This window comes from Mobula hypostoma, chromosome 3 (genome assembly GCF_963921235.1).
Source record: "Mobula hypostoma chromosome 3, sMobHyp1.1, whole genome shotgun sequence".
In the NCBI taxonomy this organism is placed as follows: Eukaryota; Metazoa; Chordata; class Chondrichthyes; order Myliobatiformes; family Myliobatidae; genus Mobula; species Mobula hypostoma.
Genome location: NC_086099.1, coordinates 89,095,979 through 89,114,996, shown reverse-complemented (window position 1 = coordinate 89,114,996; position 19,018 = coordinate 89,095,979). Strand labels below are relative to the sequence as shown.

Genomic DNA, 19,018 nt, shown 5'->3' with positions numbered 1-19,018 from the left:
AGACAGTTCACCGCAAAAAAAAAAAACGCCTTGAATGTGGATATCACACCTTGGTCGGGTGGTTGAATCAGCGATGTTGTGTTCGGTGGCAGGAAACGCACTGTTATGTTAGGATGAATGCTGTCCAAATGTTTAGGATGGGCTGGCACATTGTCAAGCAACAAAAGAACTTTAAAGGCAAGATTGTGTTCCCGGCAGTAGCGTTCAGCCTCAACAGCAAAATGATTAGCAAACCGATCTTCAAAGATTTGACCAGTGACCCATGCTTTCTTGTTAGCTGCCCAGTGGACAGGAAGCATATTCTGACTCAAACCCTTAAGAGCATGGGGGTTTAGTGAATGGTTAACTAAGAGGGGCTTCACCTTACAGTCTCCCTCGGCATTGGAACACATAAGCAAAGTCAATCTATCCTTTGCTGCCTTGAAACCTGACACAGTTTCTTCAGCCTTACTTATGTAAGTGTGTTTCGGCATACTCTTCCAAAAAAGCCCGGTCTCATCTGCATTAAACATCTGCTTTGGTGTGATGCCTAACTCAGCTGTCATAGCCCGCCACTGCACAGGGTAAAGACCCAGAACTGTGTTACCTTCACCTGACGCCGGCTGCCCTGCTTATAATTTCCAACTTTTTTTCCAAGTGGTTCTGTGCTGCTTGGCTGATGGCCCAGGACTTGACATCGGACACTTAGGAGGCATAGTTAAATATTTCAAGCACGAAATCACTGCACCGTAGGTAAAAACACAAAAGTTTAAGAGCACAAGATCGCACATCCATGCGTTGCCAAAACCAATGCGAAACTAGCGGGAGTGAGACTGTAAGGCATGCGCATGTGACTTGTATTGGCGGGAAAGCAGTGCTCCTCGCATAACTGTGAGTTTTGAACGCATATAACGAGAAGTTGATAGAAATAGGTTCCTCGCGTAACTGTGAATCCGCATTGTCTGAGACGCATATAATGAGGATAGGGTGTATTTCTAAATGAGGTTGGCATTGTTTTTAGTGTATATTTTTTAAAAAAGCAAGTAGGGACATTTTGTGCTTGTTGATCTAGAAATGTATTAAGCATGAATTATTATCACTGATAAAAGAGGAAGGGAATGTGGAGAAGTGTAACAAAAAGGCTTTATTCTATTGTATCAGGTTCCAAGAGCTTTGCATAACAAATTGTGATGAAGGAATTAAGATTAAGCTGATCTGTGTTCCTTTATACTTGGGTCAAGGGCATGGCATTCATGATTGTTGGCTAGTATTTTAATGAGTTATCAAATTAATTTTAGCACTGCATTTCCCAAATGTTTTATCTTTTGAGAGATGTTAATTAATTTCTAAGTGATTATAGACTTGCAGTTTAACTTGATTTTGATCATCAGTTGAGATATTTACAAGCTACATTCCCCTTTGTTCACTTGGCTTGTAAGCTTAGTTTAATTTGAATATTTATTGGACTTTATATTGTGGATGGGTTACACTGACTGAAATGGATGTTGTTGATACCGCATGGTATGTAAATATGGGTCAGTGTCACGTGATCGGCAACAATGAATTATCAATTGAGGCAGGTTTCATAAAAACAAACAAAACATTCATTAAACTCTGCTCAACAATGGTGAAAAGTATTCAAACGACTACTTAATCGGAAGTTAACTGCTATACGGCCACTCTGGAACAGTTCTTAAAGGGTAAATGTGAAAACAGTTCTTAAAGTGGTAAATTCGAACCCTGTCTTAAAATGGTAAATTCGAAAGTCCAAGTGATTTACACAGTCAATAAGGAGAGACTTCTCTGGAAACGGATTTCTTCAAAGACATGACATTACTGCTGATTCTCCAAAGGAATCAGGACGAAGGAAATAAAACAGCTTAAAGGAACTGACCTTTTCCTGGCAAGTGAACACTGCACAAACTTCTCTGCTCTTGCAGAAGTTATCTCAGATATAGGTCACTTTTCTGAACAAAGACTTAATAAGGTTGATCCTTCATTAAACCACAGAAATGACTCCAACTTTATTGGATTCAGGTTCCCATCCTTTAGTAAGGTCTTCACTCTCCAATACTACTGTAAAGGTAAATCAAAAATACACCAACAAAGCTGGCAGCGATTGGTGAAACTGCCGGCACAACTATTTTACCTTACAATAGAAAGTAGAACTCTTTAAAACGAAACTGCGTCATGAGACAAATACACAGCATAACGGAGTAACTAACGAAGCAAAGAACAACTCAACTGAAACACTAACTGCGTTACACCAGGGGTCTCCTTTATACCTGTTGAGAACAGGTCATCGTGTGACCTCACTGGTGGGAAGATTACATCATGTGACCTCCACAAGACCATTACATCATGCTCATAAGACAGTCACAAGATACCCACGGAGTATGTAACTGTCAGGTTGCCCTAACCTTGCTGTCTACTTGCACTCCCATTTTCCAGAGGGCTGTACCCAATAAGCATCTGGTGGGTGTACTTTGAGCATCAAGTAGACCTCAGGTAGCATTACCCAAGATCTTGGCCCCTACTGTCAGCATATTCCTTGTCAACTGATTGGCTATCAAATATCTTTATTGTTTGTAGTAGAGATATTTATGGAAGGTATGTTAATATGTAAAACATTGAACTGCATTTACTATTTCTACAGAATCAATTAAATGAGTACCATTGATATTCATTGGCCAGCCATCCTCTATCCTAAAATGGAGACACGGATTTAAGTGCATCCATAGTGTCTCCTCTTTGATTCAGTATTGCAGTGGAGCATATAGATGCAATTGTAATATGTCCCAGACCTCTGTCCTTTGCTGCACACTTATATAAGCTAGCAGTACCCAAGGAATTTGGAACTCTATATCAGTACAATTTGGCCATTTTTGCAGATGTAAATGTTTTAATGAACAATTGCCTTTACTCTTCAGAAGTTTGAAGTGAGAAAGTTTGAATGGAAAATTGTCCTGCAGAAAGAGAAAATAACATGCCAGTTGCTCTGGCATTATCTCCTGAATTGTATCCATCATCCTAATTTCAATGAAGTAATTTATAATTAATTACAAACTGATTTAATTTTCTTTTTAAATTATTTTAAAATTTTATTTAAATTAATTTGAAATCTATTTGTAAATGAGGTTGGGTTTTTTTTAAAAAAACAAGGAGGGACATTTTCTACTGTTGATCTGCAAATGTATTTAGCATGGATTACTATTAATGACTGAATAAAAGAGTATTGATGGTACAGCATTGTATTCTGCTTGATATGTAACTATAGGCCAGGTCATCCTAATTTTGCTCAAAATGCTGGAGGAACTCAGCAGGCCAGGCAGCATCTATGAAAAAAAAGTACAGTTGACGTTTTGGGCCAAAACCCTTCAGCAGAACTGGAGAAAAATTGCTGATGAGTAGATTTAAAAAGGTGGGGAGGGGGAGAGAGAAATATCAGGTGATAGGTGAAACCTGAGGGGGGGAGGGATGAAGTAAAGAGCTGAGGTTGATTGGTGAAAGAGACAGAAGGCCATGTATGAAAGAAAAAGGAGGGAAGAGCACCAGAGGAAGGCGATGTGGGGAACACATTTTTCAGAAACACTTAAAGGGATTACTAGTGGTATGGTTGGCACTTGGTGCAGTGTCTGAAATGAGCCTCAATGTATTCCGATGCAGTAAGCAGAAGGCCTGGTGAGCTCAGACTTACAATGATAAAGCTTTATGGTTGCAGCTCCTTTTTGAGTTTCTCAAGGGGCTGCTGCTGAGGTTCTGGCTGCACTTAAGTCCTGCGCCCCTCATATATGGGCACCCAGTTCGGAAGGGGGTGGGGCGTGAGGAGGATCTCCTGGTGGGTTTGGTCCTGGGTCTGCCAAGATGGCCATTCACAGGTCTAAGTGGTGGAAGTGGAGGGCACTGCCCGGGCTGACTGCCTCCTCTTTTCCAAGGATATGTTCGTGCCGTATTTTAATTTGAGCATACTTGTAAATATTGACTGTACCTTGTGTATATGTGAAGTAATTAAATGTTTATAGTTTTGTTTAAAAAAAGAGGGAGACAATGGTCAGGCAAGGAGATAAGGTGAAAGAGGGAAAAGGGGATGGGTCAGGGCCCTAAAAAGTCCTTCCAGGTGAGATGACACTTCACCTGTGAGTCTGTTGGGGTCATTTATTACGTTTTGTGCTCCTGGTGTGGCTTCCTGTCTATCGGTGAGACGCAACTTAGATTGGGACACCGCTTCACCAAGCATCTGTGCTCTGTCCCCAGAAGAAGCGGGATCTCCCAATGGCTACCCATTTTAATTCCACTTCCCATTTCCATTCTGATATGTCCATCCATGGCCACCTCCACTGTCGTGATGAGGCCACATTTAGGTTGGAGGAACAACACCTCATATTCTGTTTGGGTAGCCTCCAACCTGATGGCATGAACATTGATTTCTCAAACTTCTAGTAATGCCCGTGCCCCCCACCACCATTTCCCATCCCCTTTTCCCACTCTCACGTTATCCCTTTGCCTGCCAATCACCTCCCTCTGGTGCTCCTCCCCCCTTTTTCTTTCTTCCATGACCTTCTGTGTCTTTCACCAGTCCACTTCCCAGCTCTTTATTTCATCCCTCCCCCTCCAAGTTTTGTGTATCACCTGGTGTTTCTCTCTCCCCTCTCCCCACCATTTTAAATGTACTCCTCAACTTTTTTTCTCCAGTCCAGCTGAAGGGTTTCGGCCCAAAATATCGACTGTACTTTTTTCCATAGATGCTGCCTGGCCTGCTGAGTTCCGCCAGCATTTTGTGCGTGTTGCTCAGATATCCAGCATCTGCAGATTTTCTCTTGTTAGTGATCTTAATCTTGCACTCACAATTTGCAGATGGGAAAGTCTGATATGGGAGTTGTTTAAAGGATCTCCCACTCACCCACTGAACTTACTTGGCCTTAAATATAATCAGAATTTCCTTCCACTGTCCTTTGAGAAGAAGGCCCGAAAAGAGAGGTAGCCGTGGACCCCTACCGTTAACTGGGAGGGTCTGTGGATCCCCGGTTGGGAATCCATGTTCTAAAAGGAGTAGAATATTTTTCTTTTGTCTGAAATGGGTAACTCCTTATTTTTAACTGGTGACTATAAATCTAGATTCTCCCAGAAGAAGCATTTTCTCCACATCTATCCTGTAAAGATCTGTCAGGATTTTGTATAATTTAGTCAGGCCTCATCCTGCTCTTCTATAAGAGCAGATACAAGTTTGACCACTTCAACTTTCCTTGTGAGACAACTTGGCAATTCCAGGAATTCGTTACCTCTCAATTACTTCCAAAACTTCAATATCCTAAAACAAGGAAAGATCCATGCTGTGCACATTATTCCAAATATTGTCTCATGCACACCCTCTAACCAAAGTATAACTATTCTCTATTTCTTCCTCCTAGCAATAGTATCCTAGTTTTGTTGATGACTTGCAATACCTGCAAGCTAATCCTTTCGTGATTCATGCACAAAGATGCCCAGATCACACTGCATCTTGAGGCTCTTGCCTTTTTGATATATTTGTTAAGTATAGTTGCCATTTCCCTTTCTCAAACCCATGTTAGCATTGCAGCCTACTTAGAATTTTGCCTTGATAGTTTCTAATATCACCCCACTCCCTCCATGGCAGACATTAAGCTTTATTTCCCACCTTTACTGAATAAAGGAATTACATTCACCATTTTCCAATCTAATTGTTCCCAGCTTGTCAAGAAATAAAATCATCCTTCTGTTTATAGTCAAACTCCTCTCCATCTCTGTAGTGTATTGGTACATCCTCTTGAGAAAAATCTTCATCTCACTCTTGTGCATTTCCTCCCAACACATTCATTTGGTAAATTTGTTTATTATTGTCACCTGTACTGCAATACAGTGGAAAATGTTGTATCTCATGCTGTTCATACAGATCAATTCATTACACAGTGCATTGAGGTAATACAAGGTAAAACAATAACAAACTGCACAATAAAGTGTTAGAGTTTCAGAGAAAGTATAATGTAAGTAGGCACTCGGTGCAAGGTTATAATAAATATATTGTTGGGTCAAGAATACATCTTGTACTGGGAAACCATTCAATAGTCTTATAACAGCAAGGTATACAGTGCCTATAAAATGCATACACCCCCCCCCCCTTGGAAATTGTCATGTTTTATTGTTTTGCAACATTGAATCGTAGATTTAATTTGACTTTTTTTTGACATTGATCAACAGAAAAAGACTCGTCAAAGTGAAAATGGATCTCTACAACGTGATCCAAACTAATTATAAATATAAAACACAAAATAATTGATTGCATAAGTATTCACCCCCTTTAATATAACACACCTAATCATCACTTGTGCAGCCAATTGGTTTTAGAAGTCATATAATTAGTTAAATGGAGATCACCAGTGTGCAATCAAGGTGTTTCAATTGATTGTAGTAAAAATACACCTGTATCTGGAAGGTCCAACTGCTGGTGATTCAGTATCCTGGCAAAAACTACACCATGAAGACAAAAGAACACTCCAGGCAACTCCATGAATAGCTTATTGAAAAGCACAAGTCAGGTGATGGGTACAAGAAAATTTCCAAGTCACGGAATATCTATTAGAGTACAGTTAAGTCAGTCATCAAGAAATAGAAAGAATATGGCATAGCTGTATATATGCCCAGAGCAGGGCGTCCTCAAAAACTGCCTGTGCTAAAAGGGGCTAGTGAGGGAGATCACCAAGAGATCTATGAAGACTCTGGAGAGTTACATGCTTCAGTGGCTGAGATGGGAGAGACTGCACATACAACAATTGCATGGGTGCTATACCAGTTGCAGCTTTATGGGAGAGTGGTAAAGAGAAAGCCACTGTTGAAAAAACACATGAAATCTTGGCTAGAGTTTACCAGAAGGCATGTGGGAGACTGAAGTCAGCTGGAAGAAGGTTCTAGGGTGTGATGAAACCAAAAATTGAGCTTTTTAGCCATCAAACTAAATGCTATGTTTGGCCAAATACTGCACATCATCATAAACAGACCATCCCTACCGTGAAGCACGGTAGTTGCTGCTTCATGCTGTGGGGATTCTTCACTGCAGCCGGTCTTGGAAGGTTTGTGAAGGTAGAGGGTAAAATGAAGGCAGCAAAATACAGGGAAATCTTTGAGGAAAACCTGATGCAGTCCGCAAGAGAACTGCGACTTGGGGGAAGATTAATTTTCCAGCAAGACAATGACCCCAAGCATAAAGTCAAAGCTACACAGGAAAAGCTTAAAAGCAACAAAGTTATTGGCCTGGAGTGGCCAAGTCAGAGTCCAGACCTCAATCCAATTGAGAATTTGTGCCTGGACTTGAAAAGGTCTGTTCACTTACAGTCCTCATGCAATCTGACAGAGCTTGAGCAGTTTTGTAAACAAGACTGGGGGAAAAATTGCAGTGTCCAGATGTACAAAGCTGATGGGGACCTATCCACACATACTCAAGGCTGTAATTGCTGTCAAAGGTGAATCTACTAAATATTGACTTGAAGGAGCAGAGTAATTATGCAATCAATTATTTTGTGTTTAATAATTGGAATAAATTTAGGCTAATTTGTAGAAGTGTGTTTTCACTTTGACATGAAAGAGTCCTTTTCTGTTGACCAGTGTCAAAAAAGGCAAATTTAATCCACTGTGATTCAATGTTGTAAAACAATAAAATATGAAATCTGGGGGGTGGGGTGGCATGGGTGAATACCTTTTATAGGCACTGTAAGCCGTATTTGAGCCTGGTAATATGTGCCTTCAGGTTTTTCTTTCTCCTGCCCAGTGGGAGAATGGAGGAAAATCTCCAGGTGGGAGAGGTCTTTAATTATGCTCGCTCTTTTACCAAGTCAACAAGAAGTATAGACAATCCATGAAAGGAAGCCTGGTTTTGGTGATGTGCTGAGCTGTGTCCATAACTCTGCAATTCCTTTCAAAGCAAGGCACAGCAGTTGCCATACCAAGCCGCAATGCATCCAGATAGAACATTTTCGGTTTTTAAAATAACGGTGAGGGTCAGAGGAGACGTGCTATATTTCTTTAACCTCTTCAGGAAGTAAGAAGCATCAGACATGAAATGCTGCAGGAACTCAGTAGGCCAGGCAGCATCTACACTCCACCATTTACACTGCCTTCAACCACACATTGATTTCTCGATCTTCCAGTAATGCCCCCCCCTCACCATTTCCTATCCCCTTTTCCCCCTCTCACCTTATCTACCTGCCTGCCCATAACATCCCTCTGGCGCTCTCCCCCCACCCCACCCCCCCTTTCATTCTTCCATGGCTTTCTGTCTCTTTTACCACTTTACTTAGCTCTTTATCTCATCCCCTCCCCCCTTCAGATTTCACCTATCACCTTGTTTTTCTCTCTTCTCTCCCTCCCCCCCACCTTCTACATCTCAGCTTTTTTTCTCCAGTCCTTCTGAAGGGTTTCGGCCTGAAATGTCGACTGTACTATTTTTCTTAGATGCTGCCTGGCTTGCTGAGTTCCTCCAGCATTTTGTGTGTGTTGCTTGGATTTCCAGCATCTGCAGGTTTTCTCTTGTCTAAGAATCACCAGTAAGCTTTCTTAGTCCTATGTCAAATGTGGTTTGACCAGGACAAGTTATTAATGATCTTTCTTAATAACTTGATGCTCTTGATCGTGACTTCAGCACCATTAATCTAAACAGGATCACGTACACTGCCCTCCTCCCTCCCTTTCTGAAATCAGTGACCATCATGTTGTTTTGCTGACATTGTGAGGTACATTGTTGTCATTATACCATGTCTTTTGGCTCTCTGTTCCTTTCTGTACCTTGATTCATGGTTATTTGCGATACAACCCACTTTGGTGATGTCATCTGCAAACTTGTAAATGGAATTGGAACAGAATCTGGCCATGCAGTCGTGATTGTATAGGGAGTAAAGTAGGAGGCTAAGGATGCAGTGTTGAGGGTAATTATGGAGGAGCTATTGTTGTATTATGTTGGAGGTCAGGAAGTCAACATCCAGTTGCAAAAGAAACCATTGAGTCCTAGGTCTGGGAATTTGGAAATGAGTTTGCTTGGAGTTTTAGTATTTGTGGTGAAATTATAGTCAATAAACAATAGTCTTATGCAATACACAGAAAATGCTGGAGGAACTCAGCAGGCTAGCCAGCATCTATGGAAGAGAGTACAGTCAACGTTTCAGACCGAGACCCGATGAAGGTCTTGGCCTGAAAGGTTAACTGTACTCTCTTCCATAGATGCCAGCTGGCCTACTGAATTCCTGCAGCATTTTGTGTGTGTTGTTTGAACTTCCATCGTCTGCAGATTTTCTCTTTGTGAATAGTCTTGCATGCATCTTTCCTATCCTGATGCTCCCGGGATGACTGAAGTGCCATGGAGATGGCATCCACTGTATCTGTTGTGGCAGTAGGCAAATTTCAGTAGATTGAAGTTGTCTGGGAGGCTGAAGTTAATGTTTGCTGTAACCAGCCTCTCAAAGTACTTCATGATGGTGGATGGCAGAGCCACTGAGTGGTAGTGATTAAAACAGGTTACCTTTTTTTAAGGTATCAGGATGATAATGGTCTTAAACCAGGTGGGAAGCTCAGGTGAAAGTAGAGAGAGCTTAGAAAATATCTGCAAATGCTCCCACCAATTGATCTGTATAGGATCTTAGGACATGGCCAGGAACACCATCTGGGCCACATGCTTGTGGGTTCACTCTCTAGAAGTTACAGTGACTGTGGATTCAGTGCATCCGAGGCTGATGGAGTAAGAGGTGACAATCCAGTCCTCTTCTGTTCAAAACATATAAAACACATTAAACTCATTGGGAACTGGTGTGCTGTTGTCAGCAATGCTTGTTATAGCACGTAAGCCCTGCTGCAACTGACTGGTCCATGACTCAATTTTGAACTTGTATTGTCACTTGGCATCCCTGATAGCTTTATGGAGATCACTTCTCAATTTCTTGTGAAGGTTAGGGTCACCTGATTTGAGCATTGCGTCCCAGATGCTCATCAACAGGATGCTTGTAGCTTGTTTCCTTACCGCATGTTTTGTAGCTTGATCTTTCCACTTTGCTCTCTTTTAAGAAGCTCCTTTCCAAGCTTTTGTTCATTGATATATTTTCTTCTTTTTACTTTTATTGACTACCTCAAAACTGCTTTGGAATATTTTGTGGATTTTTGTCAGACAAATGAAATTTCAGTCCTTGTAGCCACAGTCAAGATTGAAGCTGTTGCAAAAGTAACAATTTTACTAAATATAAATTGTGCTTATAGTAGAAAGTTTATTGTAGGTTTTTGTGGTAACTTCAAACTCATTTCACTACCCTGTGTCCAGAAGGGAGAGAAATTTAGATAGACCAAAATATTGTGGCATTGATGAATAGTTTCTGTTGTAGGGCAAGGAGGAGTCATACTTAAAATTATAGGGGTCTGTGAGGTTTAAACAACATGAGAACACACACAATTTTAGCTGTCCCAGCTGCCAGATAGAGGGAAATAGGGAAAAATAAATGAGTGAATATTTTAAAAAACTGAATCCGTTTTCTCTCATTTGAGCTTCTATGGAAGTTACCAGCAGAGTGCAAGGGAAAGAATAGGGTGGAGTAACCAGGGTCTATTTAAAAAAAAATTAATTCAATAATTTGGTATTGATATGTTGCATTTTCCCCTTTCATTTAAAAATCATTAATTATGTTATTTGCCCTATTCCAGGTCGTTTAGGATATCCCCATCCAGGAACTGACAATTTTCTGATGCTTAATGGTAAGTATTGTGAGTATTGTATTTTTCCTTTGCTGTTATTAGGAAACCACATTGATTGGCAGCTCATGAAACATATTACAGGACGTGGAATGGGCAACTGGTAAAAGTTCAATGGCAGATTAACTTGCAGCAGCACTATAGTGGTGGTAATACACATGACCTGATTTTCAGCTTTGAAATTGATTTCTAGTTCATTTGTTTCTACATCTGTAATATTACCTTCACTTAGTATATTTTGTATGAATTAAGCTTGATATCAAATGGTGCATTAATGAAGTCTGTACTTAAGGGCAGAAAGGCAGAATGACAAACTTTTAGATGATAAGAGAAATCCAGTGCAGGTTTAAAAAGCAGAACAGAAGTACTTAAGTAATAGCAAAATGTTTTCTGTGTATAATTGTAGGCAAGTAAATTGACCAAATAATAGAGGCAGATGAGTTGTTTCTTTGCTTAATGGAATATTGAATGGTTTCCCACTAACAGTTGTTTTGGACCCTCAGCTATTCACTTGCTTTTTTTCAAAAAAAAAGGTTCGGTTAATACAAACGTTTGTACCTCAAATCCATATTTCAGCTTGCTGATGGCCAGGAAGATGGGAGATATTGTAGGCAAGGTAGAGGGAAGTGTACAATTAGAAAAGTCTAATGAGATTCTGACAACATAACTTGGGAAGGATGCACAGTCCTGAAGGGAGTGGAATCTTGATTGAGTAAAATAATACCAAGGTTTCCAAAGAAAAAGAACATTCAAATTAAGGTTCCTGTCCCAGAATTCACAACCAGAGTAATCAGATAACGGTTTTTGAGATATTAAAGAGACCAGATTGGCTGCACTTCCTAGTATGTTCCTTGGTTGTGGAGTCTTAAAAGTAGGGGATCTACAATTGGAGCTCTTTGAAGGTTGAAAATAATTGCATATACAGAGTGGTAAAATATGAAGTAATCTGTTCAATCAATCTTTAATTTTAAGTCTTAGATTTTTTTTGTTAACTATCAGTATAAAGTAGTGTGAGACAAAGACTGGTGATTATTTGGTGACAGTCATTAAATGATGAAAGGATATGCATGCTCCAGTATTTTTAATAGTATATGTAAAAGTGATCTTCAATTTATTGGATTAACAACAGTTGCCTTTCCAATGAGCTAAGTACTTGTATTAGATAGGGATTCGTCAAGCTGTGTTTCATGATAGAAATCTTACATTGAAATCACTATACCCTTTCATTGTATTTGATTGCAGATTTCCTTTTAGTTTTTGCTTAGGTTTATATGTGAATAAACAATGGACCAATATTATTTTGTCCAGATAATTGTGATAGTTATTTCAGAATCATGTTTATTATCACCGGCATGTGACGTGAAATTTGTTAACTTGGCAGCAGCAGTTCAATGCAGTACATAATCTAGCAGAGAGAGAAAAAAAAATAAAATAAAACAACAAATAAACAAGTTAATCAATTACGTGTATTGAATAGATTATTAAAAAATGTGCAAAAACAGAAATACTGTATATTTAAAAAAAGTGAGGTAGTGTCCAAAGCTTCAAAGTCCATTTAGGAATAGGATGGCAGAGGGGAAGAAGCTGTTCCTGAATCGCTGAGTGTGTGACTTCAGGCTTCTGTATGTCCTACCTGGTGGTAACAGTGAGGAAAGGACATGCCCTGGGTGCCGAAGGTCTTTAATAATGGACACTGCCTTTTGAGACACCACTCCCTAAAGATGTCCTGGGTACTTTGTAGGCTAGCGCCCATTTGGAATTCATTTTATATTGTATATTCAAGTTTTTGAGCAGTTGTACGATTGTCAATCTAGATGTGCCTAACACTACATTTTTTGTTCAATTCAGAGTACTTATTATTCAGATTATGGCATTTTATTTTGCTTCTAGAAGTAGAATCTATGTGATGTATGTACAGAGTTATTTTAATCATTTAGCAAAGCTAAAAATATTTGAATGCTGGACATTAGAAGTAAAAATCAAAGCTTCTGGTAATAGTCTTTGAATAATGCAGCACCTGTGAAGACAGTTAACAAATGTGATAGACAACAGTTGAAGTCACTGACCTACTATGACCAGACAAGTATACTATCCCCTGTGCTAGCCAGGATCACCCTTTGGCCAGTCATTTCAGAATTTATTACCACTGATTTACAGTGCCTTGTAAAAGTATTCAGCCACTCAGCCATTTGTTCACATGTGTACTGCAATCAGGGATTTTGATCAATTTAACAGAGAACTTTTATTTGTTAATCATGGGCTCCTTTTTTTCACAGCAGAGCCCAAAAAACAGGGAAAATTGTAAAGTGCAAAAAACTTAAAAATTCAAAAGCTGAAATGTCTGCAATTCAAAAGTATTCATCCTCCTCTGTTTACTATTTAGTTGAACAACCTCTTGCAGCCATTACAGCCAGTAGTCTTTTGGATAAGTCTCTTAGCTTTACACAATGTGATGGAGTAAGATTTGCCCTTTCCTCCTTGCAAAATTGTTTAAGCTGTGACAGGTTAGTTAGGGAGTAACATTCGACAGCAATCTTGAGGTCATGCCAGAGATGTTTGATTGAGTTAAGGTCAGGACACTGGGCACTGAAAGACATCAGTTTTCCTCATTTGAAGCTCTCCATGGTTCCTCTGGCAGTGTGCTTTGGGTCATTGTCCTGCTGAAGGATGAACTTCCTCTCCAGTTCAAGCTTTCTGGTAGAGGCTAACAGGTTTTTATTCAGGATCTTTCTGGCTTTAGCAGCATTCATCTTTCCATCCATCCTGACCAGATTTCCGATCCCTGCGGCTAAGTGGTTTTCCCATAGCATGATGCTCCCTCCACCATGCTTTTACAGTAGGGATGATGTTACCTGGCTGATGCACAGTATTAGATTTACACCACGTGTAGTGCTTAGTGTTGAGGCTAAAAAGTTCCACTTTAGTCTCAATCAACCACAAGACCTTTTTCCACTTCTTTATGGTATCTTATAGGTGACATTTTGCAAAGTGTTTATGGGCAAGGATATGCTTTTTTTTAAAAAAGCCAGGGCTTTTTCCTTGCCACTCTTCTATAAATATCCATTTTGAGATTGGAACCATGAACTTCGTCTCCACTTGCAGCCACTGACCTGCAGCTCATTCAGTGACTGTTGGTGTCACAGTAGCCTCTCTTACAAGTGCCATTCTTCTCTGGCAACTAAGTTTAGAGGGGAAGCCTGAACTAGACAGTGTGGCTGTGGTTTCATATGTTTTCCACTTTTTCTGTATGGACTGCACTGAGCTCCAAGGTATGTTTAGTGTCCTTCAGATGATCTTGTACACTTTCCCAGATCTGTGCTTTTCTATTATCATTTTCCTGACCTGTCTTGAATGTTCTTTTATCTTTATTTTGGTTTGTTGAAAATCTACCATACTATTGGACCTTACAGAGAGAGGAGGTATTTATTCATTGAAAACAAGTGATCCTCTAATTTTCTACATCAGCAAATTGGGTGAGTTGGTATTGCTCCTGAGGAAAGTTAGTGTAGTAATTACAAAGGGGATGAATACTTCTTAAACCTCACAATATTGGTTTTTAATTTTTAGTAGATTGTTGACAGGCTTTGGAATGTTTCTTTTGATTTGACATGATACACAATGTTTTGTAGATTAGGTCAAAAAATCCTACTTCAATATATTTAAAATTTTGAAGACAAGACAGTAAAGTGTGAAAATAGTTGTGGGAGCTGAATACTCTTCCAAGGCATTGTATATTATGTGAAGTTGGTTGATATGCAGCAGCTGTACAGTGCAAAGACACAAAATGACAAAAAGTTGCAAAAATAAAGGGTGCAAGTAAAGAAAGGAATATTGAAATAGTGTTCATATGTTCACTTCCCATTCCAACACAAACATGTCTGCCCATGGCAGAATGAAAATTAGCAGAACAACACCTTGTATTCTGCTTGGGCAACCTGGCAGTATGAACATTAAGTTCTCAAACTTCTGGCAACCACTACCCTACTGTACCTTCTTTCTTTCTACTTTTTTTTTAAACTCTCCTGATTCAACTGGCCCCTCCTCACATTTTTTTCCTTTTCCCACCCTGTCCATCACCCACACACTCCCCACCAGCTCCTCTCTCTACCTCCCTTCCTTTATTCCAAGCCCCACCATCCTCTTCAATCAGATTCCATTATTTGCAGCACTATGTCACTTATACCTATCACCTCTCAGCTTCTGACATCATTCCTGCCCTCCTCACCCCCTCACCTGCATCCACCAATCACCTATCAGCTCTTGGTTCATCCTTTCTCTTCAGCATTTTACACTAGCTATCTCTTTCCAGTTCAGGTGAAGGGTCTTGACCTGAAATGTGTCAACTGTCCATTTCACTCCATAGATGCTACTTGACCTGCTGAGTCCCTCTAGCACTTGGTGTTGTTCAAAAAACATTCTTCAAGATCTCCAAGCATTCTCTAATTTGGTTCACTTATTGTGAAACCATGGCATATTATGCCAGTAAAATTGTCTAGTGTAACAAAGTGAATTAATTACTCTTTATTATGAATGTTTACTGTTTGATGCAAGTGAGAATTAGCAATGACATTCTCTAGAAAACACAATGTTAGACATTGAACTATATCTGGAAAAGTGAGATAATCTATATAATCAAATTTTCTCATTACTCAGGCTAACATACCTGCACATCTGAATGTTGGCCTTTAGTGACTTGTGCATAAAACACCGACAGTTTTAAGAAAACGTTTGTAAACCCCTTGCAGTTACCTGATTTTCTGCTTAATGATAGGAACAATTGTTGGTGTGTTATTAGTTTAGGCAGACTGTCTATTATTGCGATGAATCTCAGATCACATTTTGAGTAATTAATGCAGAAAACCAGGTAATTGCGAAGGGTTCACGAACTTTCTCTTGCAACTATACATCCCTTTGAACATTACTACCCAATCGGTCACTGCTTTAAAGTCACAGTTTTCTGTTTTGTGTGACCATCCACATTGGTAAATGTAGTTATATTTTATCTGCTGCATTCTCACTCATTGTGCTTGCTAGTATCCTCCTTAAGCCTTTTATATCCTACATCAGTCATCTCACCTAATTTAGTGTTATCAGCAAATGTGTTAATATATTTGGTCATCTCAGTTAAATCATTATTCTAGGTTGTGAATAACTAGAACCAGGCACTAATGATGGTAGTATCCCAGTTGTCTCTGCCAAACTGAAAAGGATCTGAGGATCTGTTTATTCCCACTCTGTACTTTTGTCAGTAACCAATCAAGTTGACATGTTACCTTCATTTCATTGTGTGCTAAACGTGTGGCTAATCTTTGGTAATATTTTTGTAAATTTAAATTCGCCACATCTACAGGTTTCTCTCCATTAGTATTCTACTGATCAGATCTTCAAAAATCTCCAGTATATCAGTTGAACTTAATTTTCCATTCCTTGACTCAGCTCACCATTCCCCCACCCCACCTACCAAGTTGCTTCCCTGCCATGGTGCACTTCATTATAGGTTTCGTCTGAACTGGCCAATTCTGTAACAGACCAGAATTACTGTTCAAATTCAACCATTTTAAATTAAGGTTAGGTTCTACAAACTAAAATCTATTAAAGTGGGCAATACAATGCTGTTCCTTGAACCTGTGTGGATTCATTAGAACAGTGTAGAAGGCCAAAGATTGAGTGGATGGTGAATTAAAGCAATATGTAATGGGCCATCTATGGATTGAGTGGTGGTGTTGTGCAGGGTAGTTGTCCAATCCCTGTTTGGTTCCCCCAGATTTGGTTCTCAAATTTGCATTTCCTCTTGAGGTTAACAAGCTTCACCAGGTACTCAGCTACCCCACCACTATTACTTGGTCACTCTTGGTCTCCATCTGATCTTTGTTTTCCCTGGTCTTGAGACATTTAATTTTTAATTTCTCTCAGTTCTGATGTAATATTAATTCTTTTTCAGTCTCCACAGAGGCTATCTTGCTTGCAGAATATTTCCAGCACTGTTTTTTTGACATGTTTTTATCAGCTATGAGTAGGATTCCCATGTGCATTGAACATGATGCACATAGAAAATCCACAAGGTCTTTGTATGGTGTTTAAAATCTTTTGAAGACTTCTGTAGAGTTGTGTATACTCCTGCATTCTATTTTATGGGGTTTGTAATTCTAGAGCAGGACAGTTTGCTGAAGCTGGCCACTGGCTGGTTCTTAGAACTGTTGTATAATGTGCTGCAGAAACTATGACTCACTGCATCACATCATTCCCAAGAAAGGTCAGTGGTATAGATGTGAAGAGAATGTGCCACACAAGGAAGAAAAATTCATATCAAAATGTCACATGTGGAGCTTACTTTTTCTGCATCAGGGAATGGTCTATTTTTAGTCTGACCTTCACAGTTGTGTAAACTTTCCTTCTAACATTGAGCGAACTTCTTGGATATGTATAATTTTCTTTTGTAAAGAATTTAGTTGTTTTTGTGTGTTTTAATAGATGGATGCTTATTGTATCTATAGGTGATTTGTTTATTAATAAAAATTCCAGAAGCATGTACTTGTTTTAAATATAAATGAATTATACAATTCATAGTTATATTGCCACTTGCAATAATATATTATTACTCTATGGTGTTAGCAGTCTAATCTAAGTAATAAATAGACCTGTTGTTAAGTAATTTTAAAAGGATGGGGTAATATTTGTTCTGCTAAGGCTCATAGTTCAGAAAAAAATGAAGGAATGGTAACCTGTTACCTTTATTTACAGAATATGATGCAATTCAAAGTGCATTTTGTGCACTTTAATAGTTAGGATTGTCAGCACTAACTGGAAAATCTGTTTGAAATCTGAATATGTACTGTCTAAATGACTTGATTGTGAATTATGTGGAATATTAAAATATTAACAACCTCTATTTATGTTGTCCCAGGCACTGCTATTGCAAAAAAATACACATAAAGGAGCTATTACAGCAGGAAGTTTAGGGTTTGGTTTTAGCAGTTTTGTGGAGTATATGGAAGGAAAAACAACTAGAAAAGTTTAAAGGGTTCAAGGACTTAGAAGCGTTGGCCATTTAAAGTGCAGCCATCAATAGTGAATTGATTAAAATAGATTAAGTACAAAATCATAATTAACAAAACCCAGAGTCTTTTGTGTAGGGGGCTGTGGCTGGGGGAAGTTTCAGAGATAAGGTGGGATAAGGCAACATAATGATGAGAAATCAAATTGTGAGAGGAGAAATAGTTAAGGATGCTATACAAATATTGAATTTGATCCTACTGGTAAAAGAAGTGCTTGAATGACAATGTAGTGTCAAATTTTAAACTTGTGAATGCCAGAAAAAAGACTAAGCTACAAATATTAAAATTTTTCCTGGTTGCGTGAGGACACCTTGATGCAAGAATGGTCATGGTTTAAATAGAGCTGTCCTAAATACCACATTTCAGTCTTTAATAAAGAAATATTAAGTAGTGATGAGCAAATTGATGTGTGATTGATATTCAAAATCTCCACAATGATTTTACAGGATATATTGTATGTATAAAACCGACTATGATTACATTCTCAGCAGCAGAGTAGCTGGAAGGGATACAGCATAAAAAAGAGGAATTTGTCAAAAGACTGTTTGCTTCTTTTAAGAATTGAGGAAGATTTTTGTAGGGTATATTACTATATACAGTTGCAAGAAAAGGGTTGTGAATCCTTTGCAATTACCTGGTTTTCTGCATTAAATACTCATAAGATGTGGTCTGATCTTCATCTAAATCACAATAATAGACAAACACAGTATGCCTAAACTAATAACCCTCACAAACAATTGTACTTCTTGTCAACAATGAGAACACTATTTAAACAATCATAGTCCTAGTTTCAAAAAGTATGCCACCTCTGGGGTAATGACTTCTAAAAAAAAAGCTACTTGGTGTCATGTGTTCCAATCAGTGAGATGAGATTGGAGTATGAGTTGTAGAGGTGCCCTGCCCTATATATAAAAAAACACACCAAGTCAGGTTACTGACAGATCTTGCTCTTCAGAAGAAAGATCTGTTTATATGCACCATGCCTCGATCACTACCACTTTCAGAGGAACTTAGAAGAATTGTAGAGATGCATCAAGCAGGAAAAGGCTACAGAAGTATTTCTAAAGACCTAAGTGTTCATCAGTCCGCAGTAAAATAAATTGTCTACACATTGAGGAAATTCAGTACTGTTTGCTACTGTCCCTAGAAGTGGGCTTCCTGCAAAGATCATACCAAGAGCATGACATGCAATGCTGAAGGAAGTGGAAAAAGAGCCCAAGAGTTATAGCAAAAGACCTGCAGAAATC

General features: G+C 39.0%; 1 protein-coding gene across 2 annotated transcripts in view; it reads left to right on the top strand.

Annotated features, from left to right (window-relative positions):
* LOC134344118 (cytoplasmic polyadenylation element-binding protein 2-like) overlaps positions 1 to 19,018 on the top strand; it is a 124,379-nt gene that overhangs the window by 56,489 nt on the left and 48,872 nt on the right. For both annotated transcript variants that reach the window (XM_063043418.1, XM_063043417.1), the window contains exon 4: positions 10,669 to 10,719. In XM_063043418.1, coding sequence (XP_062899488.1) covers positions 10,669 to 10,719 — 51 coding nt within the window. The remainder of the gene's footprint in view (positions 1 to 10,668; positions 10,720 to 19,018) is intronic.